At 37.8% G+C, this 27,251-nt stretch overlaps 1 protein-coding gene across 1 annotated transcript; it reads left to right on the plus strand.

Moving 5' to 3' along the window:
- The first annotated feature begins 4,725 nt into the window (after nucleotides 1-4,725).
- LOC107190819 (uncharacterized protein C1orf112-like) lies at nucleotides 4,726-25,834 on the plus strand. The gene is made up of 12 exons (XM_015579703.1): nucleotides 4,726-4,821; nucleotides 4,912-5,058; nucleotides 6,969-7,183; nucleotides 8,707-8,864; nucleotides 14,399-14,592; nucleotides 16,459-16,604; nucleotides 16,687-16,813; nucleotides 16,914-17,079; nucleotides 18,390-18,621; nucleotides 19,103-19,430; nucleotides 19,519-19,719; nucleotides 25,211-25,834. The coding sequence occupies exons 1-12, from the start codon at nucleotides 4,726-4,728 to the stop codon at nucleotides 25,832-25,834; spliced, it is 2,634 nt and encodes an 877-aa protein (XP_015435189.1).
- Nucleotides 25,835-27,251: the final 1,417 nt, after the last annotated feature.

The raw sequence follows: 27,251 nt of genomic DNA on the forward strand, positions 1-27,251 counted from the left end.
CACGCCCTCGATCCGGGGGACGAGGCGGCCGAAGTGGCCCTCCCACCTCCATCGGCCGTCCAGGTCGAGGCCGAGGTACTTCATCCTCTCCCCGGCCCGGACGGCCACGTCGCCCACCCGGATTCAGGGCTGGGGCGCTCGCCGCAACAGAGGCAGTCCATGGAATAAGACCACCTCCGTCTTGGGCGGCGATATCCGCAGCCCCAGCGCCTGGATCCTCCTGGCCACCCCGGCCACGGCGACCTCCACCATGCGGCAGACCCTGGTCCCGTCCCTCCCCATCCCGATGATGACCGTGTCGTCCGCATAACAGACGACACGCACCCCGGGGGGGAGGAGCCCGCGCAACGCCGAGTCGTACCCCAGGTTCCACAGCAGTAGGCCCAGTACGGACCCCTGGGGCACTCCTCGGCAAACCCTTCGTCGCACCAGCGTACCCCCTCGACGGGGGTACTCGATCTCTCTGCCCGACAAATGGTCCCGGATCACGGCCCGCAGATACGGGGGCACTCCGTGTTCACGGAGCGCCCCGCGTATCGCGTCCCAGCGGAGGGTGTTAAATGCGACGACAGCATCGAGCGTCGACCGGCCCTCGCGGAAAAACCCAACAACATAACCTAACCCAGACCTACACGAATTTAATCCATTAAATATGGCTAAGTATCATACATATACTATCTTGGGCTGACCATAAAGATAGTTCATTTTTGTATACGAGTAGCGTTGCAAAAATTACATATAAAAACTAATTTCATCGAATTCTGTTTAAAATTTACTTTAGAATTCTGATCCAAAATTTTCATAATCATAAAAAAAGGTTTCATTATTATTCTTATTAGTAAAAATTTCATATGTAATAAACGATCTGCGGCCGCTCCTTGCTTTGGCCACCGAGGTGCGGGGGCACTTTTTACACCCCTGCCAGGAACGACCATGAACTGAATACACGTATACATTACAATACACACGCATACATTATACTTTTATAGATATAGTTAATATTTAAACTTATTCATATAAACATTCTTTACAATATACATTTTATAAAAGTAATTTATCAAATAAAATTACATACTTCTCTCTCTGAATATGCACTTATAATTTCTATATAATTACTTATTTTTATTGCCTCCTCCTTTTCGTGATTTAATAAAACATTTTCTATTTCCTCATCACTACTACTGCTACTTTCTAATAATTCCATACGGAATAATTTCCGGTTAATTGCAAGCTTTCTTTTACCGTTAAATTCTATACGTAATATCTAATTATAGTACCTACACACGATTTCGTGCCAAATCTCGTGTCACCGAACTGCACTGCTAAAAATGTCAGTGCAATAAAATTCGCCCTCGTTTGGTTCATTTCGTTTAACCAAATGCGAATTTTGCATTGTACCAGGGCAGTTTTTGTTCGTCGAATACGATACGAAAGTTGCATGCTAATAGTGCAACACAACCGAATACGATTATTGCACTTTACTGAGGCAGAGAGTATCATCCAAATGTACGGCACCGAAAAAGTTGGCACTCATTGTCAGTGCGCACCATTTCATTCGTTATTAGAGCCAATGTATCGATCGTTTTTCGGCGATTAAACTCAATGGGGAAGATTCAAAAAGAAGACAGACGGATTCCACATCAACTAACCGATCAAGCTATTATGAATCGCCTACAAATTTGTTTATCCTTATTTGCAAAGCATAAAAGTAAAAGTTTTTTGTGGCGAATCGTAACGAGCGATGAGAAATGGATTTACTATGACAATCCGAAACGTAAAACATCGTGGGTAGACCCCGGACAGCCTGGTGTGTCAACGGCGCGACGAAACATTCATGTCAGCAAAATTCTTTTGTGTATTTGGTGGGACCAGGAAGGAGTACTCTATTATGAACTTTTACCTCCAAGTCAAACGGTTATAGCTTACAGCCGTTCGTTACAGTCGACAGTTGAAGCAATTAAACAGTACATTTATTTTATAGAAAAGCGGCCACAAATAGCCACAAATCGTCGTAAAGTTATCCTGCTCCATGATAATTCTAGATTCCATGTTGCTGCTGCCACTAAAAAAACATTATTAGAGTTAGGGTGGGAAATGCTGCTGCAATCAGCTTAATCACCCGACATTGCACCATCGGGTTTTTATTTATTCAGATCGATGCAACACGGCTTGTCCGGTACACGATTTGCTAATATCGAGGAAGTCCGAAAATGGGTGGATAATTTCATTGCCTCAAAAGACGTATTATTTTTTAGAAATAGGATCAGGCATTCACCTAAGAGGTGGCAAAAAGTTGTGAAAAGTAACGGCAGATATTTTGATTAAAACAAATATGTATGGCTTTTTTTATTTTAATTCAATAAATATGTTTAAAAATCCGACGAACTTTTGCAAACACCTAATATTTGAGACTTTCAAGCGTAACCGATAGTTACTTTCAAGTGTGTGTCTATTTGAAAGTAACTTGAACAATTTTTTGTATTCTACAATATCTATTGAATTTTCTTCATATATACTCATTAGATTAAAATTTATATAATTTTGTATTATTTAGCGCGAGCACTTTCACAGTACGAAACTTGCTCGAATTTCGGGAGTCACTGTCTGGTAAATAGTAACATTGTTATTATTTCTTAACTTTGCCTTTCATTGTAAGAAAACATCGATCGCAGCAATCGAATTCATTTTATTTCATTTCAAAGAAATTTGCATAAAAAGATTGATAATGGCGCAAGAATATGTTTACTGACATGAATTATCTCACGTGCGTGTAAAGCCGCGTCCCCTTTACCGTACTACACGAATTTGCGGCGGCATTTGCCAGTCGGCATGCACAGATTGGCTTGTTTAATATTTGTCCTGTGTCCGCATTCCATTGGATTTGTTTAAAAAATGCAAGTTTGCAATTTTTGCTTACCTTCGTGAAACTTGGGTGTAGGTACTTATGAATTTGTATCTCGGAAACTTTTCATCGTATTGAGTTCATTTTCCCTTTCCTTTACTTTGGAAGGATTTAGCTATTTGAATAATATTTTTGTTAAGGAGTTACATACGTTCCCAACTTCCACAACATCCAATTTTGTTCTCACTTAAATCAGATGTTGATAGCGTGTAGAATATTGGGCAAAAAGAATTAAAGCGATATCGCAATACTTTGAAAGAAGATATTTGTCATAATGTGAGAGCGTGCACGGTCAAAAAATCCGGCTGCGTCGAATACTAGGAAGTCTAGAATCACTAGAATCCATAGTATGCTGCTATAATGGCAGATTAACTGTAAATTGGAAACAAATGTTTTCTTTCAGTATTTTTCGTTTCTTTTAACTTCAAACGCGTTTTTCTCATAATCATATTTTTCAAATTTGTCAGTATGATAACTTCGGCAATTTTCAACATTTTTTCGTAAACTTTGCGTTGATTTACATAGAATGACATTCTCTAAGGAGAAATCGGGTCAAATTTAAAAATGTTTGATTTTTAATATTTTTCTTTACTATTTAAAGATCGAAATTTCAGACGAAAAATTGATTTGTTTTTTTCAAAATAGTATAACATCCTTATTTCCCACATATTCAAAATTTTGACCCGATGGCCCATTGCTACAACACCATTTTATAAGATCGTTGGTGAATTTTTATTGTTGTATGCTTTTTCATGGAAATATGCTGATAAGGAAGCCTCTTTTTCGTGCAGAGGTTGCTGTAGCCGCAGAGAATGGAGGCAAAATATGACAAAAGTGTATCAAAATACTTTTTTCGTAACAAATAAGGGTCCCAAAAATAAGATATAATTATTACATTTTTTATTTATTGTTAAGGATTTTATTGTAATACATCAGGTTCGTCACAATGCGACATACAGACTGGCGCGTGCTGCGAAAGGACAACACGCGAAACAAAGAGAAAAAGGATATACCAACTAAACAAAAGAATTCCGCTCGTATATAACCGCGTCGCTCAAAATATCTTTGCCATACCAACATTTATTTAATTCCTCTCCAGATAAAAATTTACAAAAATGATCAATTTGCGCGACGAGAACGTATGTAACTCCTTAATTGAAAAATCATTTTATAACATAGAAAATTAGAAATTAATTTTTCTTTTACGGGAATCAATTCTGATTCACATCCATAGGCTACGTTAGTAACACAAAGTCACACTGGATCGAGTTCGAAAGACCCTCGCCGATACAAATACTACATATACACCCACGAGCAAACTCGGCTTCCGTTAGGGGAAAAAGTGGCGTAAGAAAAGAGCTTCTTACCATTTAGCAAAATTTATTTCAGGTACTGAAAGAAATTTTAAACCGAATGTTAATTTGGCATAAATTTCAGTAATTGCCAAAACTAAATGGTAGGAGGCCCTTCGCCTACCTCACTTTTTCCCCCTAGCGGAAGCCGAGTTTGCTCGTTGGTGTACACATCGAACGGTTATGTCGTCTGGCAAATACCGAAGCAATGGAGACGCGGCTTAAGGTATAACGCACGTGACATCCAGGTGGAGACTGGTAATCGTTTATTCGAATAGCAAATAACTGCTCAAAATGTTTAGAAATAATAATTTCCGTATACATATAGAAATGATAGATAAAATGTTTTGTCTCCTAGAAGTATTGCAGACAATGTTGCAATTATCAAGTTGCAAATTTATAATAGTATGGCTATTAATATAAAGTAAGTATGTACTTCTGTTTATGTCAAATTTTACAAAATTACAGAAAATGGATAGTGAAAACTCGTTCGCCTCTCTGCTCGAAGATTCTTTCTCCGGCGACGAAAAGGTTGACGGCTCTGAGGACTATTCGACGAAGATAAAAATATCCTTTGTAATCATTTTTCTGGTAGACGCTGTTTATGCTGAACATAATATTAAAATTTTATCATTTTCTTAACGTTCTGATGTTTACGATGCTTTGGAAAGTTTATGCCAGAGGTTCGACGCAGAATTCTTGCAGCGGGCTTTGCAAGAATGCTTGTATTCTTGTCCAGACAAGTCACTGGACGAGAAAATCTTCAGGGAAACGCTTCCTACCGCGTATCACCATCTGTCCAAGGTAAATTCCAAAAAACTACTTTCATTTAAGGCTATAACGATCGATGACGCCTAAAACAGTGGCGTTATGTGAGTGCCACCTGGTACTTTTCGAATGTTCGAAGCTATTGAATTTCGTTTATATACGTAGGACAAATCATATATTATTAATTCTTGACAAATATAGACGGCCACTGGAGAAAATTACTCGCGAAACTGGCCAACCGTCATTGTGTTAATAAATAAAAAACTTTTTGTTATAAATGAAAATACAGTGAATCGCATTAATATTCGGACTTGGTGGTACTTGGAAATATATTGTTGTTTATCTGTACCAATCTTGAAAATAAGGGTTTCATTGTTTTTTGATAAGTTAATACCTATACATATTCTAGTTGCTAAAAACAAAATTGTTTGTCTAATTTATATAATTTTCTGTATACTAAGAGGTAAAGTAATGCAAGGAATGCCTAATTCTAACATCGCAAAAATATTCGGAGATCGCATATGTTCCGCAGTTTGGTCGTCCTGTCAAGGCAGTTAGTTTACGCAATAGCAGTGTTTGTGAACACAAGATGAAAGCACTAACTGGTAGAAACAATTTCACTTCAAAATTCACTCATTCCGCACGTATTAGTTGTGAAAATAGGACGTAAAGGAAAAATACGTCGTTCGATGCACGCCAACTCATTATTTATCATGGTGAAAAAGGAAAATTGTATCGGGAAATAGGTACATTACTGAATTTGAGTAAGTATACATATGTATAATCGTGCGGATAGAATTGAATCTGTACCTCAAAACGGTCGTCCAAAGTTATTTGATGTCCGTGACAAACGCAATATAATTAGAAAAAGTGAAAAAATTTCGTAGATTACTTGCCCCAAGATTGACGGCGGAATTGCTTGAATAGACCGGAAAGAAAGTTCTTTGTGACGCAGTTCGTCGAATGTTCAATAAAAGTGGATACAACGTTTTAAAGTTAAAGTTGAGTTTTTGTTTGAAAACTGATACGACGTAAAGTTAATAAAAAGTTCATACTAAAAATTTGAAATCAACCGCAGAACACGGTGAAGGAAGTGTGATGGTTTGTGGTTGTATTTCGGCTGTTGGAATGGACGAATTACCTTTCATCGACGGCATTTTAGATAAAAATGGATATTTAGATAGGTGTTCTAAAACAAAATTTAATAGAAAGTGCTATTAATATGAACATTTGTAACAGTTTTAAATTTTATCAGGATAATGATCCTAAACACAACAACTCATTTACAGTTCGAAAATATTTACTCTATAATTGTTCAAAGGTATTGTACTCTCATCCACAGTAACCGGATTTAAATTCGTTCGAAAATATATGGGATTACGTAGATCGTCGAATCAGAGCATCACCCATAAAGTCGAGAGGAGAATTAAAATTACAATTGATTTAAAATAGTCAGACATTCCATTAAAATACTTAAATAAAATTATTTCTAGTATACCCAAATATTTAAACTATGTAACTAAATAAAAGAGAAAACCAACTAAATATTAAAATTGAACTATTTTTGTTAAAGCATGTGTATATTTTTAATAAAAGCATTATGGTACATATGTAGAGTGTCCGAATATTTCTGCAACGTCAAAATTAGGCATTATTTCGTTTATCATTCGTTAACAAGTAAAGTGTATAAATTAAATAAGTAAATGTTATGTTTCAGGCAACTAAAATAAGTGTTCAACTTACTAAAAAACAACGAATACATTGATCCCATAAATAGTATGGATTTGTATAATTATGCGGGCCACTGTAAATATACAGGATAATATAGAAAATGGTCGTATTAATTAAATAAAAGGATAAAATATTAATTCAGTTGGTGGCCAACGATGTTGACAAACATGTTTAGTACGCTGTCTTTTCTTAATTCATATTCGTTTTCCCACAAGGCTCTAAAAGAAATTGGCGAAATGACAAATGCTGACGAAGATGCTTTGGACAATGTAAAGCGACAATTAGTTCTTTGTCACGAGTTATTAACTGCGTGGGAGAAGTCGATAGAACGAGCGTCGAAACTTAACAAAACATCTGCGGCCAATTTGAAATTTTTGTTCGAGAACACGCTTGATATGGTTAAATCGATTTTCGAACACTGTCGAGCAAGGTGAATTTCATTAATTGTTTATCGTTTGCAGAAGCTATTGAGCGTTAATTGGTTTTGTGCCATGTGAATCACGTGTAGTTCATCGTCAGTACACACCAATTATGTAATTCTATTCTTGAATTGAACGATGAATTGAAAAGTGATGTAACAAAGGGAATTTAAAAAGAATTTTACAGTTCAATAACTTTCCTGTAACTAAATATTGCGTTTGAATTCTCAGATACATTTTTAAAGTACCTACTGTTAGAAATTCCAATTAGTACACAACATGTTAATTGTTAGTCGTGTTTACGTATGACAATACTAATTGAGTCTTCCAGAACCCGGACTTCTTTATTACACATACATTTAATTTCATATTAAATGTTGTAGTTTACATTTTGTAGAGCCTACAACAGTTTTCTGTACTTCTTACTTCGTACACTTTATCTGTTTAGTTTCTGAGAAGTTCAATTAAGCCCATTACGCACTTAAGGAGGAATTACATATATGTAAAACCTTGAAAATCCCACCACTTCCTTCAATAGCCGACATTTTTAATACAAAATTTTTTTATAACTTTCACCGATAAATTTAAACTACTGAAAGTTTCATAATGATTTATTTAACAGTTTTCTTATAATAAATTCACAAAAATCAGATTATTTTCAGCGTGATATATATACAATTCCCCCCTTAATAATTTAAATAAATCAGAAATGAAAATCAAGAAATGTTGTTTAAAGACAGAATCTACAAGTTCAACACTATTATACATAAATGTAGTATTTTCAGTCTTTCTTATAATTTCCATGGGCGTAGCCAGGGGGGGGGGCACTTTCCCCAGGACGGAAAAGTGGCTTATGCCCCACCCTACAAGAAAAAAATTGGATTTTGCCCCCTCCCCTCCCTTCCCAGAATTACCAAATTTTTGAGTCATATTTAATATTTTGCAGTATAATTTCAAACACGGCCAACAGCCTCTATTAACAAAACGCATACATTTTCAACGATTTATAACTTTAAAAATAAAATAAAGTGTGTCTGGCTACGTACAGCCTTTTTCAATGTGGCAATCGGTGTGTTAATATTTTTGCCGCCCCCTAACTGATAACCTGCCTACGCCCATGATAATCTCCTTAATAATCCAATTTGACATAGGTCATGTTGTAAGACTTTCTGCCAATTTACTTTATCATTTTGTCAACTGGTGTTGCCTGCAAAACTCAAGTCAAATGCGGAAACAGATGGCTACTTATGATTTTGTAAACAACTTCTGTCATTCATTGCTGGCAATTTGCTCGAAACTTGTACACAACTGGTTATCAGGGTCTAACAACACATAAACAGTTACAAAATTATATTCTCAAGTGCGTACTTGGCTTAAGTCCCACTGTTTCAATTATTCTTGCAGTTCTTACCATTGCTGCTTACGAACCGCACTAGTACTATAATAGATTTTGCACGGGTGATTTTCTATTGGGCTCGATCCGGTTGGATTGATATCCTTTCGACGTGACAGTAGGTGAGAATTGTCTTTCCAGCACGAGATTGTACGGGACTTTGTTCGAGGGCGTATCGGAAAAATTAAGGAATCTCTTTCGCAAGGCGAAGACGATCTTGAATCTATTTCTGGCCACTTTGGAGAATGTAATCGATTTCGACACGGATACGGACACGGAAACGGAGCTGTTAGTGAATGGTGAGCTGATCCTATTACGTCTTAACGATACTTTAACCTGAGCCATTTTTATTCTTATCAAGTACGTCCAGTAGGAGAGGTAAAGGATATCGTTGTTACGTTAAGATAAATCTACACTCTTCCTTCCTAAATATTTAATACTCTTCGCTTCAGATCAATGATACGTCTCCTGTTAACGAACAATGTACGCTCTGTTACTTTGCTTACTTGGCAGATCTGTACTCTCTGTTTATTATGTAGGTCAGTGTAGGTGTATCAAAAAGCAAAGGTCGTTCTTAGTTCGACAATCTTCATTCATATAGAACAGTTGCTACATTGTGTGTTGCTCGAAAGCATGCTTCGAACTTATCGTTTTTCTGGCAGTAGAAGAATTCTTTATCGATAAACTAAAATAAAACATAACTTAAATATAACGGCCATTAATTTTCCATACACCTAAGACAATTATTACCTGTAAATTTCTGTATATTACTTTAATGTATGGGGTGTTCCGCAACATGTTAGACCCACTTTAGGAATTGACAGTAACATATAGATAATATGAAAAGTTCCTATAAACATGTTCCCTGTTTAACCGTTTTTCCTAAGTTACAGCCACTTTTGTACTTTAGCAGCATGTATATGTATACAGTGGGTGTCAAAAGTATTCGTACACCATTTAAAACGGAACAACTTTTTTAAAATTGGTCCAAATGACTTGAGTTCTTTTGTGAAATTAGAGAAATTAGTTTACTAAATAATGTGTAAAAAAGTTTGAAAAAGTTGCAATTGGTCCGAATCACGAAGAAAATAGTAAAGGTCGTTTTTTACAACTTTTTAATCTGAGGCTATTATGAAAATTTAAAAGGGGTGCATGGAACACATTATGCCCTAAATAAATATTTTAGATAGTATTGCATGAAAATATGCAGCAAAGATGACGGTACCAGAGGGGCGAAATATCTAGCTATTTCGACTATGAAAATTGCTGGCCAGAATTTTTTAACTGCCCACTGGAATACATATGTATTGGTAGCGAAAGGGTTAAGAATTACTGAAGTACAGAAATGACTAACAATATCAAATAGTGTTCTTACCCCTACTGAAGTAGGTCCACATGGAATAAAACATTATACATACAGGGTGGGGTAATAACTATGTCCACTTTGAATATTGCCGTTATTTGTAATAATATGAAAAAATGTTATATACAAAACTTACACGGTATACAGGAGGGCACATTCTTACACAAACATTTTCTGTGTGGGTGAAGGCATAGAGGAGATTTCAAGGTCATCTCTATTTTTTTAATGGAATGCTGTTTTCTTTATCGCGATGTCATAGACGACTTCAGCGAGCTATCATTGAAGGTCATGCAAGGTCAAGTGTGGTAGTAAAATAAACTTTCTTACATTACAGGAGATGCTCAAAGTGGTGATCGTTTGCGTCAATTCAAAGTTGCAATCTTCGTATCACTGCATCACGTGCATGTCTTATGGTTTCTAAACTTATTCTAGCACATGCTGTATTATTCCATAGGAGACTTTATTAGAAAATGTTCCACTAAACGTTCACCAAATGATGTGGTTACAACACGACGGGTGTTCAGCACATTATGCTTGGAGAGTAAGAGATGCACTGAACGAATTTTACATGAAGGATTAGTTTCTTGCCCACCTCGTTCTCCAGATTTAACCACATTAGATTTTTTTCTCTGGGGAACATTGAAAAATGCTGTTCATCGAGAAGTGCCCATTACACCAGAAAATATGAAACAACGGATAATTGCAGCATGTGCTAGACTAAGTTCAGAAACGATAAGACATGCACGTGATGCAGCGATACGAAGATTGCAACTTTGCATTGACGCAAACGGTCACCACTTCGAGCATCTCCTGTAATGTAAGAAAGTTTACTTTACTACCACATTTGACCTTGCATGGCCTTCAATGATAGCTCGCTGAAGTCGTCTCTACACCGGCTATCATATCGCGATAAAAAAAACATAGCATTCCATTAAAAAAAGTAGAGATGACCTTGAAATCTCCTCTATGCCTTCGCCCGTAGAAAATGTTTGTGTCACAATATGCCCTCCTCTATACCGTGTAAGTTTTGTATATAACATTTTTTCATATTATTGCAAATAACGGGAATATTGAGAGTGGACATAGTCATTGCCCCACCCGGTATATGTATACAGTAGCCGACAAAAAGTTACAATTTTTTTTATTTTTTTTATTTTTATTATTTTTTAACATCAACATAAAACCTTAATATACTTATACAGCTTTATACAGCTTTTAAGGGGGGAGACTCCGTGGGCCGTGAGCTGTGTGCGTACGCTCACACAAACGGGAACCATGTATGTATACGCGATGCACGAGAGAGACAATCAATTTCGTAAATTCCAACTTCTGTCTCAATAAATGCACAAATGAAGTTTTCGCAGCTATAGAACTCACGGATAGACTTCACTACAGGGTGGTGTGGTCTGTATAGACACCAATAAACACCATCTGTTGAAAGAATTAGAATTTTAAAAAGGGTGCGATTCTGACAGACACCGCTATAAATACACAAGATGGCTGCACAAGTGGAAGCTGCATTAATGGTTTTCTCATCAAAAGCAGACCAGACCACCTTGCACACCACTATCACACTATCGTAGAAATCCATTTTTTGTCAACTTATCGCTCCTGGAAGATAGAACTTGGAATTTACGATTCGACGCGTCCAGACTCAGGAATAAAGAGTGGTATAGTTCACGGATTCTCCGCTAGGGGTGCATATGGTATTTGTCAGCCATTTTGGCCATGTTACCACGAGCATCGATAAAACAGAGGGAGTCGGTAAATATAACCTCGCAACACGTGCCGGATCGTATCGAGAGTTTTCTTACGCTGTTGCCACATGTCCCCATTACAATTCTGCCTATCAGGAGAACGATGGAATATCTAAGGCTCGTGGCGAGATTTCGATTTTCGCCGAACGTAGGAAAAGAACGGCGGAACCGAAAAAGGTTCGAGAATGAAACAATACTTACGTACTAATGTAAGGGAAAGACCTCCTTCTCCTACCACTTGGTCTCAGAGTTATTGAAAATGATACGAAATTAACATTTGATTTAACATTTATTTCAGAATTTGAAATAAATTTATCAAGCAGTAGGAGACCCTAGTTAGTTAGTTAGTTAAGTACGTGCTTAGGAGACCCTAGTGATTAGTGATTAGTGGCACATAGTCACCCGGGGGAAAGGGATGTCGGTATCTCCCACCGACGTAGGAGACCCTAGTTTAGTTTAGTTTAGTTTAGTATGAGGTCTCCCGGGGGAGGGAAGTGCGACCCCCCCCCCCCAAGGCCCAGCTGTAACTCAGCGTCTGTAGCTATCTCATAGCCCCGCAATGGGACTACGGTGGGCGTTACCCGGGGATACTGTTTCCCGCGCCTTTCCAACCGTCCCAACTTTCTTAGGCCCGGGCCACATGGAGGTGGGGAAGTATTCGTGTGTGAGGCGGAGAGTCACTAGGATCATCCCATCCCTACCTAATATAATAGCTAAAGGAGTATGTACGTCAGGGCAATCAGTCCTTCGTCTCCTGAAGTGAGTACCAGCTCACTCTTTGCTTCACCCACAGACAGAGTCTATACAAAGGTGGTATCATCGTATGTACCGTCATCATTGAGGGAGAGCTGTATCGCCTATTTCAACCCCCTACCATTACCTGCCTATGTACCTGCCTATGAATAATTCAGGACACCCCCTCCTCTATTTACCCCCATCAATACTGCCACCCCCAAGGTCAAGGAGGGAGTCCCGAGACTCCGATAGCGATACATGGGGAGCCCGTTGTAGCCGACCTCAAGGAGAGACATGGTCGAGTTCGTCGATCACCTCCCATGGGAGCCGCGATGGACCATAAATGAATCCAACGCCATTGAGTTTAATCTGTCTACAGCAGGGTAATGATTTTAAGATAGTAAAGACGAAATAGAATAGATCGCGTTTGCCCCCCTCCCTAGTAATTTTCAAGGAACGCGACGCAGATGATAGCCCACCGGACTTCGCCGAAATTCCCCTTGGAGAGTGAATATCAGTTTCATCAGGGACTACCAACCACGTTCTGGGTTTCGACGACGTTCCCGTCCCTAGGATTGATGCCCTCTCTCTCAGATGTACCACGGATCGTTGCAGCGAATGCCAGTCGCCCTGTGATTCATCGCTGGTATGGTCCCGAATCACAGTTTTAACGGCACGTGCCCGTTAGAGCGCAGCCTTGTTTCAGCAGTTCCATGCTTTACGTTCAGTGCCACATCCTTACGGATTGCCTTCCGAAATACGTTTCTACAAAACTCATTGGGCAGAAATCTCGTAAAGAGATGCTCTTCATCCTTCCGAGACTCGGTTTACCAGTATACGTTTTGTTGTCCGGTATCGCATCCGGGCCCCCTTTTTACGCGATCGTTGTTCTAAACTGGTAGCATCATCGGGCCTCCGAAGAGTACCAACCCGAGTATAGCTCCCCCCCCCCTTCCCTCGGGCCCAGATGATCGATCCTGTCAATTGTCTGCTTGTCTCTTTTCCTGGTTGGAACTTTTGCGTGAACCTACCTGTGCGATGTGTGACCACGAGTCTTTGTTCGCTATTCCGTTAGCTATCCAGTGTCGGTATCCTTTGCCCACTGTACACTCGCATTTATAGGCATTTATATGTACGTTCGGTGTACGCACGCCTGTGCCAGTGTCAGCGATCGGAGTTCCAACTCTTTGTCTCATGTCCTAGGGACGAAGGGGAGTATATGTATCTGGTGGTCCGTCAATGGACGGGCACCTCTACCTCCTCCTTCACGGACGGTCCTCGAGTTCCGGGCCCTTACCACTCCCAGGCTACCTCCCGGAACCCACCCGGTCCATTGCCCCCCGCGGATCCTGTGTTCGCCACCGTGTTCGTGTCTCTCCGTGGAGGGTACTGGCTCGTTCGAGTTTTCCGTCGTCCTGGGGCCACGGCGGAGACTAAGAGGCGAAATGCGGCTGGAGTCGACAGGGTTCCCCATCTATCTTGCCTAATTTTTACCTTTGTTTCCTCCCGGCAACCCGTCTTACTCCCTGCAGCATGGTCCTTACTTTTCTCTTACCTTCCTGCAACTCTCCTTACATCTTACTCTTTATCTATTGTTGTTTACTCCTCCCTATGTTTTCCTTGAAATCTATCCAGAGTATTAACTTTTACTTAATTGCTAATCTTAACCTATTGTGTTGTTTAGGATTTCCCAAAGGCATGATACTTATGTCTAAGTTTCTTAATCTGATTTTGTTTTATTTTTTTATCAATTCCCTCCTTCACCCCTTTAGATGTATTCCCTTTTCCCTTTTTTCTTTTCCTTATTTATCCCACCTATCCCTCCCTATATCGTTATCTTATATTATTATGTGTTAATTTTGGGTCTTATTACAACCTTCACATAATATTTTTACGTTTATAAATTAACATATTTGAGAGATTAAGGGTTTCGTGTTTATTCATATAAGTATTCTTTCTTTTTTTGTATTCAATACAGTGATTGATACCATCGGATCTTTGGTGGCCATCACCGACGAATTGGATCTGAAGACGTTCGTTGAAACGTCCAGAATGTTCGGCAAATTAGCGATTACACATCAGGACATTGTAAAACGAGCGAAATCGACGTGCGTCACCGTGCATCTAGAACAAGTGACGAAAAATGTGACGTCTATGCTTTTGTCACTCCAGGTATGTTCTAACAGCTAACTGGTATATGTATAGCCATGGTATACTATACTAAAACATAGAAATTATTGTTAACGATGTCTGAATTGCAACCATGCTGTTGATAAGTAGTCATAACATTGTTTTCTTTCTGAAGCATTTGTTAACGTAATCTAACATGTTATCTGAAACGTGATCGCTGTACACATGCTACATCCGGAGATATGTACTTAACAGCATTTAATAGACTTTAACTAGACATGATATACAATAACGTGATTTTCCACCTTCGTAGCATAGCAAAAACGTAATTAAGTAGTCTACCTTATAAATATATAAATAACATAATCAACTTGAAAATATAATCGTAGATAAATCTACTTACAGCCTGTAAGTTACAGGTTGTTGAACACAACTCCTTCAATTTGTATATCCATTATAGTTTTCATTAGGAACAGGAAAATGTTGTTATTGTTAACATTTGTTTCATACATGTTCGGGCTATTTAATCCTAACAAAACCATGCAGCATGATCTGCATGATACATTTCCGTTCGTAAAAATCTCATCTGGGCTTGGGTTGTTGACGGAATCCTTATCGATAACCCTTAGGCCCGTTATACAGTCGAGCGGAGAGTCCGCGATGTGATTGCAATTAGTCTTATTTCTACATTGTAACTATTATATTATAGCCTGAATTGAAGTTCTTGTACGTAGTTTTGTTTTATTCAAGTATGACCGAAATAACGGTTAAAATTGTTGCTGTGTTTTATTATTGACACAAAAGGAAGAAAAAAGAAATTCGACTGACTGACATTGATACTGTTTGACACTGACAATGTTTGATTAACATTGATTGACTGACCACCTCCGTCATTACGCACTAGCTTAAGAAGGGCGAAAAGAAAAAGGAGAGATGGAGTAAAGCGAAAGACAGACGACCTAGGGGAAGAACCCGAAAATGCCGGAAAACTTGGAGAAAGTGTCGAGATGTTAAAAAGGAGAAATCAGCGTACAGCAAAGGACCGCACAAGCTGGTCGCCAAATGTGCACGGGCGCTAGTACTTCCCGACGCCCTAAGCAGGAAGTTAAAGTGGAAACAGAGAGAAAGAATCGACGTAGGAAAGCTGAACAAAGAAGGACCTTTAGGAAAACCTAAGGACCCTAGATGAAAGTGGATGTAAGAGGAAGAAGCCCGGGTCTCGCCCGAACCTGGTTACCAAATGTGCATGACAATAACCAGACTCGCACGAGACCGTGAGAAACGCTGAAGAGAAAAAATATACAGGAAATAGCGAAGCGAAACGAAAAACCAGAAAAGTGAAAGTTACAAAAAATCGAAACGAAACGTCTTAAAGCTGTCACAGCTCGAAGCAGTTTAAAAGGTGCTTTTGTGTCATTGTAAATAGTATGTAAGTACATATGTATACTGATTTACAAGAAAATGAAGAAATTTTATGTAACTATTTCCGTATATACACCCATGGCCCATGGTAACAGTTTTAATCCTCGACAGAATCCGTTCGACTGTTAAATGCTACATTTGTTTCCATAGAATCATGTGGCACTGATGCGGAAGGACCACGCGGATGGTTCCACCACGCGCCGACCTTCCTAATTAACTCTGTGCGCGGAACGTGGACGCTTCGCTCGACTCTCTAACGGGCCTTAGGCTGAACAATTCCAATATTTAATGAAAAAAATAATTGGAACAATAATTCACCATAAAACTAAGCGAATAATGAACTAGCAAATTGATTTATAGAAAGTCTATGTTAAACAAAGTAATCAAGATCCAAATCGATATTAATTTTAGAAGGAATTTTCACTAAAACTTCAATTTGCTTTTATGTGCCTCAATATATAAATATTACATTACACATCAATTTAGGACGCCCTTGACAGAGCGGACGAAAGAAAAATAAGAGTAATCGGTCATTCATTAAAAATTTTGGACAGATTATTCGCAGCCTATTGTCCTTGCATAAGCAACGAAACCCTTCCAGTTGTGATCGAACTTTTCTTACAAATGCATAGGTACTCCATTATTCTATACAATTTTTTTTATTGTTTTCTGTTTTTAGTATCTTACAATCTCTACATTGTTCTTTATATCTAGGTGTAATCCTTCGTGTTTGAAAAAATCAAAGATCAGCGATAAAGTAATCGAATTAATAAACGCTCACATTTCGAGAGGGTCTGAATCGTTTTTGAATACCATTTTAAAAAACTCTGGTTTCAAACAGGTACCTTTATAATAATATTATCTTCGATTCGATTTCACTAAAACAACAATTTCTCCGTTTCTTTTCTTAAAGATTCAACATTTATCTTAAAACATTTTAGGCATTCTTCGAATATGGGACTCAAACGATCTTTGATAACTTCGGTTATCACTTGCTAACAATCAGTATTATAAAACAATTAGTGAATGTTCCGTTTGAAGAGCAATGTAAGTGGGCACTGGGCGCAGAGTCAATTATCGATATCGCGTTAACAAGCATTAACAACAGTAAGTACTTCAACTTTGGATCATGTGCAATTGTTAATATTGTATTATGATATAAAAAGGCAGTAAGTGGTTCAGCAAATTTTAAAATTAAAAACTTATATTTTGTTTTACAATTTCACACACAAAAAAAAAATACAACTAGAGAAAAATATTTTAGATAAAAAAAATGGAAACATAAATATTTTTATATTTTTCTATATTGTATTAATCTAAAAGTATTAATTCTCACTGTTAAAAATATTTTTAATTTCGTCATATAATTAACCCTTTTAGTGCCAGGCGAAAAAGAGGTGCCTATGCGAAAATAACCGGCCGAATTTCGCGGTTTTACTAGGGTTTGGGAAAATGGTCATAAAAACCAAACAAGAAACAATATTTACATGATTCAAAAAGCAGTATATTAAGGACGAAATAGAGAACAAAACAATGACACTAGTTTTTCTATATTCATTGAAAATTATATAAATAGCAAAAGTATAAAAGATCATAAAGAAAGTAAAAGTCCAGTTCTCTCTTACAAAACGTATTTGCACATACAAAAAGTCATCTTTTCATCATAATTTTATATAGACCATTTATTACAAATTATATACTTTGTATTTCCGATATATTTTGTAACAAGATAAATAATATTACATAACAAACATAAAAAATAACTCGAAGGTACATGGTAAGCACCGGACGGATTATCTCTTCCGAAATACGTAATTGTTCTAGGTAATATAACATTGCTGAAACAAAATTATGTTGTCATAAATATATTTTTGATATAATCAGACTGTCACTGGGACAAAACGAAATATACTGCTCACGACAACGATCGAAGAAAAACTAACTGATCCTACGTCTTGCTGCGGCAATGCGATCTTATTTCGTGAGTCTTCAAACAGTTGTTTATAAAACGCTGTCGACATGTTCCGATAAGGGCCCAACGCCACGGCGATTCACGCCGCAGGTCGGATGTCGCCTGAGTGGCGACCGTCGGTGTTTATGTTAGATTTCCTTAGCTCCAAGCGATAGGAAAAAGTCGTCGTCCACAAAGAGTTAAAACGAAAAACTATTTTTTTTAATTCTCTCGTAATGAAATTAGACCATTTATAACGTATTATAAATTTATTTTGAGATAGAGTTCTCCCGCAATGCGAATAGTAAAGCGCTATAAGTCGCGGGCCGATATATCGGCTCTGGCACTTCTCGCCAGTGCAGCAAGAGCCGATATATATCGGCCTCCGGCACTAAAAGGGTTAATATATGATTATATAACTTGATAAATATAATTAAGAATATTGTGTTATTATACGTATGAAAAGTACAAGAAGAAATTTGCACGGGGAAAGTAAAATTACCAGGTGGCCATGACATAGGAGAAAGGCCACGATTGGCCACATTGTACGAAGCCACACTGGTACCAATTTGTGGCTTGATTAGTCATATTCCTGCGGATGGATTTTTCGCCGTCGAGTGGATCTTATTGAAACATTTGTTCAGTAATCAACTTTGGGGTGCTCTTCTCAGTTCGGACATTTGGTGTTTTGTAGGACGGTTTGTAAATTTTACAAATTCAACAGATAAAAAACTCATTACTCTGTCATCAGTATAAAAACTACTCGGAGAAAGTCTAATGAATTATATGTATATGAATACATTAGCAAATTGTTTTTCTTTAATTGTATCAATATTGTTATTAATTAATATACGTAACAAATAATGTACTAGCACAACCTATTGTATAATAAATACAAGGGGATAGATTTAATAACGAAAAAGGACGTAGTATACGTAAATGGGCAAAAAACAACACCTCAGTCACAATGAATAAAGTGTCTAGTCTTTTTTAATTTTACACACTACTAATTCTTTATTCTATTTTTTATACAACAGTCTATGCAAATATAAATCTATATAAATATCTACAGTTTGATTAGAATATGCATATATGTCAAAGTTACACATATTAGATTATTCCGTCAACTCGACACTTTTTTTGTTGCATTGAAAGATCATAATATGTATAACTTTTCAGAATAGGTTCTTCGGAGCTTTGCGTTAGCCACGTGAAATATTTATTGAAAGTTTACGCCGTTTTAATGAACCGGCACAGCAGTCTCGAAGTTGTTATTCTAGAGAGCTTAATAGGAAGGCTGTACAGCTTGCTTTCCGATGAGACAAAGCACTTCCTTATAACGGAGCTCGACGATCTCGAGAATCCATCATGGACTCCTGTCGCGCGGTTTTTGCCATCAAAAACGAAATCGTTGCTCGAAAAACGCTTGGCTTGTATATTGAATGAGATCCCCAAAACTTTTGTGGAACTGCAACGACAACCGACCGTGCAAAATTGGAATCGTATTGTAAGTTATATTTGACTGAAGATTATCGATGTTATAGTTCACTTCCAAATTTCTAATGGTCACTCTGTCTTTCGCTTTTATCCGTAAGACAATGCTCATGTGCTTAATTGGAAAGCTTAATTACACGGGTGAAAAAGATACAGTGGATGTCCTTTCGCAAATATGGAACTCTGTCGCGAGCACAATTGAGATTTTCGAGGGCAAACAATTAGATATACTTGCGGAATTCACGTGGAAATTGTTCAGCGCTACACAGCCTGAAAAAATTCAAGATGATACTTTCTATACGGTACGCACCTCTTTTTTACTGTATTTAACTCAATTTTTGGTTTGTTGTGTTCTAAGAACGTATCTAGTTTATTTTTATCACAGTCCATTCTCAAGTCTATTTTATTTTCAAAGAAAAACTATTGCATTTTTCACTTACAGTTATTTATTATCTCTGTTTAGGGTAGATGCACCAGTAAATGAACAACACGTACCAGTGAATGGACATTGTATATATATACAAAAACAAGTAAATTATATAAATATACATATATGTATAATAGCAAAACATTAAATATTCAACTTTTTCAATTCCTTATTTCATATTCAAGCAATTTTCGCTCCATTGGTTAGAAATCTTCATTTACAGGTGAATGTTCATTCACTGGTAAAATCTATATTTTTTCTTTTTAAATTAATTACTTACATTTTTCCAATTTCTCAAATGGAAATCTATACATTACAAAAGGATATAGGTATTAAAAAATTTAATTTTTATATGCTAAATATTTATAAATATCATTATGATTTAAAATTCGACGTTAATAGTTACAAAATCTCTTAAGGCATGTCCACACTTGTGCAACGCGCGTTGCAGAACACACTTGAAAGGGTCGATTTTAATGGCTCAACGCGCATCTACCGAGTACGTGCACCGTCAAGTCGAACACGAGCACTCTGACGACCCACGTAGAAAATCGTGTGGCGCGTGTAAATCGTTCAACGGGCCTCACTGTCCATGCTAGAGGGGCGATATCGCCGGAGCGGAGACGATTGTGTCACCCCCTCTTCCATCGACAGTGAAGGCCCGTTATTATGCCGATGGATTTACATCATTGATCTGTATATATGGATACGGGATGGGGGCTTCTAAGCATAGCATAGGTTGCTGCATTTTGACGGTACGTCATCTTTGAGAATAAACCACCTTCGCCGTCTAGATAGATTACCGCTAACTAATGCTTTCCATTCGCATGTATGCTTCTTCGTATAATTTGTAGAGTAATACAAAGTATGTACTTATTTATTGCATATAAAGAATATAAGGCGCAAACAGGCGTGAACGATAAGTCAGTCAGAAATTTAGATGAGATAAGTACTGATACAATATACTATAATATATGTATACATATATACTATGCGTATAGATAAGAATGTTAAAGAAAAAATAAATTTGTGGTACACATATTATAGATGATTTATTAATTAGTACAGTTTACAAACAACATGTATATTTTTAACGCATGCGCGTGAATAGGTACATATGTGAATAGATAGCGTTAGTTACCGTTAACCTATGTAGGCGGAGAAGGTGGTTTATTCTCAAAGATGGCGTACCTTCAAAATGCAGCAACCCAGGCTATGCTTAGAAGCCCCCATCCCGTGTCCATATACAGGGTGTCTCAAAAATGTCTCTCTTCCGGGAAATGAGGGGTTCCTGGGATGATTTGAAACTACTTTTACCTTAGCTAAAATGTTATCTGAGGCTTTGTTAACGAAATATTAACGAAATCCCCGACCAATCAGAGCGCGAGTTTTTCAGTCGAGTTCCCACGCTAGCGGTGGCTACGTGCTACGCTTGTATTATGAAGCTCCGAACAAACAAGTCGGCATGCATCTCAGGAAACCGCGTATAATAGCAAATAAGAAAAACGTAACAAATCGAACTTTTTATCATGTTTCGTTTATCATTTAAAGCGATGAATGAATGAAACATAAATGTAAGAAAATCATATGTGACGTAAAAAGACGAATACACAATTATTTTTTTAAACAGAATAAAAAATAATCATTATTTGAAAATAGAGACTAAGGAATTTGTAAATTTCCTTCTTAAATGACCTATTGAGGAAAAGGTAATGCAATAGTGATGGTAGTTCGTTATTGACATAAAAATCCGTAGTTCAGTAACGGGCAAAAATGATACGGATAATGAATAAGTCTCTTTAAAAAGCTCGAAGAAAAGGTAAAGGAACTTGCAGAAGTATGACCGGAAATAAGTCATAGTTTGCGTTAAGTTAAAAAAATAATAATCAGCAATAAATTGATTAGAACTCACGCTTTCGGAAATTCACCTGCAGTTTGCAAACATGTGTCACTAGGTCACTGGACCGATCCTGGTCATCGACGGCCGAAACGGTTTATGGCAGGGTATCGCCCAGTCCGCAAGTGATCGCAGGTATACCTCAGCAGCCGAAGGTAAGGGTTTTAACGTCAAGTGCGTCCGGGTTATTCCACCAAATATGTATTCACTTCACTGTACGATCACTAACACTGATCACCTGACACAATCACTTAATGTATTTTTAATTGAACGTGTTGTTTCTATGTTAGGAAAATTGGTGGCCCCGAAAAGAGGCGATTGTTTTCAATTTATCAGATGTTTCACGTAGCCAAACGCTTGCACAGCAGCAGCCGCATATCCGTTATTCTGTGCGTACCACCAGAACATTGCGTAATACTCCCATCGTTACATTGTGAGTTTACTCCCACCGCAGTAACAAAATATATGTAAAAAGAAACCAGCGTTCTAGGAAAATACGTGCTTTGCAGAAGTGCAACGTATGAACTGTCGTGCAGTTTCACCGAAACGCGGGCTCCGTTAATTTACTGCCAGGATACCCATTGCTTCGAGATAGAAAGCAGAAACTACGTTTTCCTCGAGGAGCAGGAAGAAAAATTTCATTGACACATGTTGAGTTGACGCTGCTGGACCCTGTCCGAGCACCTTAGCAGAGGTATAATTTATAAGAGAGATTATAATTTATAATTTACACAAATATAAAAAAATAATGTAATTACAGTTTATAATATAATTTATAATTAAATATTTATATTTTTTTTATTACTTTATGATGATTTACTTTTATGATTTCCTATCGATATTGTTTTTCACCTCATTGAAATTATCTGGAGTGGTTTCCTTGTATTTTATATTACTTCAACGCGTGTAATTAAACAGATAGTGTACTTTTACGATTTCTAGATATTTCTGTTACAGTATGCGTTGCTGGTTGATTCCTCAAATGGTTGAAATTCAGTCTGCAGGTATAAAAGTTCTCTGCGTCCTGTAGCGAAACGTCCGCTCTGGCCTCTGCTAAGGTGCTCGGACAGGGTCAAGCAGCGTCAACTCAACATGTGTTCATGAAATTTTTGTCCTGCTCCTCGAGGAAAACGTAGTTTCTGCTGTCTATCTCGAAGCAATGGGTATCCTGGCAGTAAATTAACGGAGTCCGCTTTCGGTGAAACTGCACGATGGTTCATTTGTTGCACTTCTGCAAAGCACGTGTTTTCCTAGAACGTTGGCTAGAACGGTGGGAATGAACTCACAATGTAACGATGGGAAACTACTTGGGGGTAGAGGAAGCCCTTTCGGAAAAATTCTGTCAGTCGGTTAGCAATCGGGCGACAGAGATGTTCAGTTCACGGGAGTATTACGCAATGTTCTGGTGGTACGTACAAAATAACGGATATGCGGCTGCTGATGTGCAAGTGTTTGGCTACGTGGAACATCTTATAAATTGAAAACAATCGACCCGTTTCGGGGCCGGCAATTTTCCTAACATAGGAACAACACGTTCAATTAAAAATACATTAAGTGATTGTGTCGGGTGATCAGTGTTAGCGCAGTGCAGTGAAGTGAATACATATTCGATGGATTAACCCGGCGGCACTTGACGTTGCAACTCTTAACGTCGGCTGGTGTCGCATACCTGCGATCACCTGCGGACTGGGCGATACCCTGCCATAAACCGTTTCGGCCGTCGATGACCAGTCGGTCAGGATCGGTACAGTGACCTACTGACACACAGGTCTACAAGCTGCAGGTGAATTTCCGAAAGGGTGAGCACTAATCAATTTATTGTTGATTATTATTTTTTTAATTTAACGCAAGCTATTACTTTTTCCCAGCAATAATTTTACAAGTTTCCGTACCTATATTTTCCTTTGGGCTTCTTAAGGGGGGAGACTCCGTGGCTCGTGTGCTATGTCCGTGCGCTCACACAACAACGGGAACCGTGTATGTATACGCAATGCACGAGAGAGACAATCGATTTCGTAAATTCCAACTTTTGTTTCAATAATTGCACAAATGAACTTTCCACGGATATAGAACTCACGGATAGACTTCATTACAGGGTGGTTTGGTCCGTATAAACACCAATAAACACGTAGAATTGAAAGAATTAGAATTTTAAAAAGTGTGCGATTGTGACAGACGCCGATGAAAACATACAAGATGGCTCCTCAAGTCACATTTTGTCAAATATCTCACGATTTAATGGTTTTCTCGTCAACAGCAGACCACCCTGCACACCACTATCACACTATTGTAGAAATCCGTTTTTTGTCAATTCATCACTCCTGGAAGACAGAAGTTTGTATTTACGATTCGACGCGTCCACACCCAGGAATAAACAGTGGTATAATTCAAGGATTCTCTGCTAGAGGCGTTTATGGTATTTGTCAGTCACTTCGGCCACAGACGAGATATAAGAATAGACCTAACATCCTATGGGACTTCGTGTCCTACGAAAATCACGCTGGTTCGAGCGCACCTCTCCATAAAAGTTTCCAATTTCAGGAACTACGTTCGAACTGTGATAACGCACAGCACACAGACACCCATGACTGTCAGTTTCGCTAGCAAGGAATGTAATACTCATATGGTACGGGGGCTTCTGACACCCCCGAAGCATGGGACAGAAAATTACATTGCATGTTAGGCCTATTCTTATATCTCGTCTGTACTTTGGCCATGTTACCACCGAGCATCGATAAAACAGAGGGAATCGGTATTATATGTAACCTCGCAACACGTGCTGGATCGTATCTCGATTGTTTTGTTACGATGTTGCCACATGAATACCTACGGCCTAGGCGTACGGCTCGTGGCGAGATTTCGATTCTCGCCGAACATAGGAAAAGAATGGCGCGACCGAAAGATATTCGAAAATAGAACAATACATACTTACGTATTAATGTGTGCAACGATAAACCTTTTCTATCCGTACTTGCAATGATGCTTATTTTTGTAATCAATGGAATTACGTACGAAATACTAGAAATGGTATTCCCGAGAAACAAATTGTAATAATGACGCAACATATATTCCGGATATTCTATATACAAAAAACAGAATACTATGCAAATCTGCTGTTTGAAATGGTATTTATTTATCTTTTATTGACATAAATGATACGGGTATTATAGGCGTACACAGTTGCATTTTCCCTACTTCGCTTTTTATGGAGAGGAAAATAAAAAAAAGGAAGTAGGTATCTGTTAAAAACGAACTGTTTTCTCATAAAATACCATTTAAGTTCGAACAAATCACATGGTGTAAAGTAACATATTCCTGTAAAAACCAATGAAAAAGCCATTAGACGCACTAACAATCAGCTATGTATAGTGAAAATATTTTATCTTGGTCTTGAGAGTTCTATAACAAATAGAAATATCTTCCCATGTTTTCGAAAATTAAAATTGACTGCAAAAAATGTCAATTTCAGGTACTGGAGGCAATGTTGACGTCGCTTTTGTGTTTTCCGTCGCACGTCAAGGTGATTGCATCCCATTATTTACGGAACAACATCGGTTCCTTCGATATTTGCGGCGTCAGGACCGCGAACGCCCTGTCGGAGTTAAATTGCCGGCTTTTGGAGGATGAAAATCCATGGGTGCGACAGGAAGCACTCGAGTCATTCGATCACGTCGCTCACATGTGTCCAAACGAGGATCTCGTTACCAAAATGGCCGCTGCGATCACGAAGAAACCGTCGCTGAGCGACTCTCTGCCGGCGTATTTGTCAGGCACGCCTTATTACGAGCTTCGTGACTTTTCAGACGCGCAGCTTTATCTGCAACACGTCGCCAGAATTTCGAAAAATGTCGGCCACGTTTGCTATCACTACGAAGAATCGCAAAGGGACGAGAAATTCGCTCGATTAGAAATCAAACTGAGTGGAAGCTCGACCGATGGTCAATCCACGAATGATCTTGACGAGCACGTGAATAAAATATGCGACGAACTAAATGACACTCTGAAGAGAATCGGTAACATCGGTGATGGTGCATTACGACGATTGCGACTGGTTTGCGCGAAGATCTTGGATACAACTGAATCGTCGAAATAAAACTGAATGATCTAATATTTTCTGCTACAGCATTATTTTGCAAGAAACTTTTACAAATCATACATGAATTATTTATATTTACTAGTAAATATAAGATCAAATGGTTAAAATGGAACGTGAAGTATTGTTATTGTAAAAAACACAAAAAGAAAACATATTGTTGTTCTTGATGTAGAAGCTAATGGAATAAAAGTAATGATTTTTGTACGTCGATGGTTTGTTGTATTAAATGAATTCGAATTCATCATTATTCTATGAATTGACCTGGAAATTCGTAGTTTGTTGTTAGTTAATAACGAAATATTTTTTTAATGAATTTCTACGCGAATAGTATAAATATGTCTATGCAAAATCCACTTGAGGTTAATTTTGATAATGTCTTAATGGCGGCTTAAAGCTCACTCTATTTGTCCATCCGTCTGTCTGTCCTACCTTTAAAAGGCTGTATCTTTTGAACCGTAAGGTTCAATCCGGATTAGGAATCTCGATTAGGAATCTGTGTTAGTAATCAGGATTATAAGTCAGGATAGAAATAATAATAAACACACAAGACTAAAAAGCAGAAAATAATCATTTAAATAAAAAAAATTTTTTAATGTACCACGTTTTTAAGACGGACTAAAAAGTATAAAATAATTTTTGCTAGCCCCATACAGATTCCTAACCCCATACAGATAGTCCTGAAAATTTGTGATTGTAAATTTTTAATAGGTATGAAAATACTTGTAAGATTTAAAACGAAAAACGTGGGGCGCATGCAATAGATAATTGATGCATGAATAGTTCACCCAAGTCACTAACAATTTTATTGCACTGCAAATGATATGAACTGTTGTGTGAGTTTTCTCAACGGCAGCTACTCTCCACACTCCTTACTATTATCTTGCGTCCCATGTTTTTCGGTTTGAATCTTACAAGTATTTTCATAGCTGTGTTACGTACGAAGAAACTCTCGTGACCTCTTAACCCTATCGGGAGATGGAATGCATCCGGCCAGACAATAAAAATGGTTCATATTACACAGAATGTATGTGTTTAACAATGTCCTTTATTTTATTTTATGTAGTTTCTGTTAAAAAGTTGTAAAACATGACCTTTAATATTTTCTTCGCAATTCGGACCAATTGCAACTTTTTCAAATTTTTTTTTCACATCATTTAGTAAATTAATGTCTCTAACTTCACAAAAAAACTCGTCATTTGGACCAATTTTAAAAGAGTTGTTCCGTTTTAAAGGGTGTACGAATACTTTTTACACCCACTGTATGTATAGGTTTCTTGGCATTTTCTTCGAGCACAACAATTGTTGACTTTCAAGCCTCAATTTGTTGCTAAATACTGCTGTTTACGAAAAAACAATATAGCAGTTTACTTTTATTCATTCTTAGGAACATACGGACAAAGTTTCATTCATTTTG

This window comes from Dufourea novaeangliae, unplaced genomic scaffold (assembly GCF_001272555.1).
Source record: "Dufourea novaeangliae isolate 0120121106 unplaced genomic scaffold, ASM127255v1 scaffold232, whole genome shotgun sequence".
NCBI classification, from domain to species: domain Eukaryota; kingdom Metazoa; phylum Arthropoda; class Insecta; order Hymenoptera; family Halictidae; genus Dufourea; species Dufourea novaeangliae.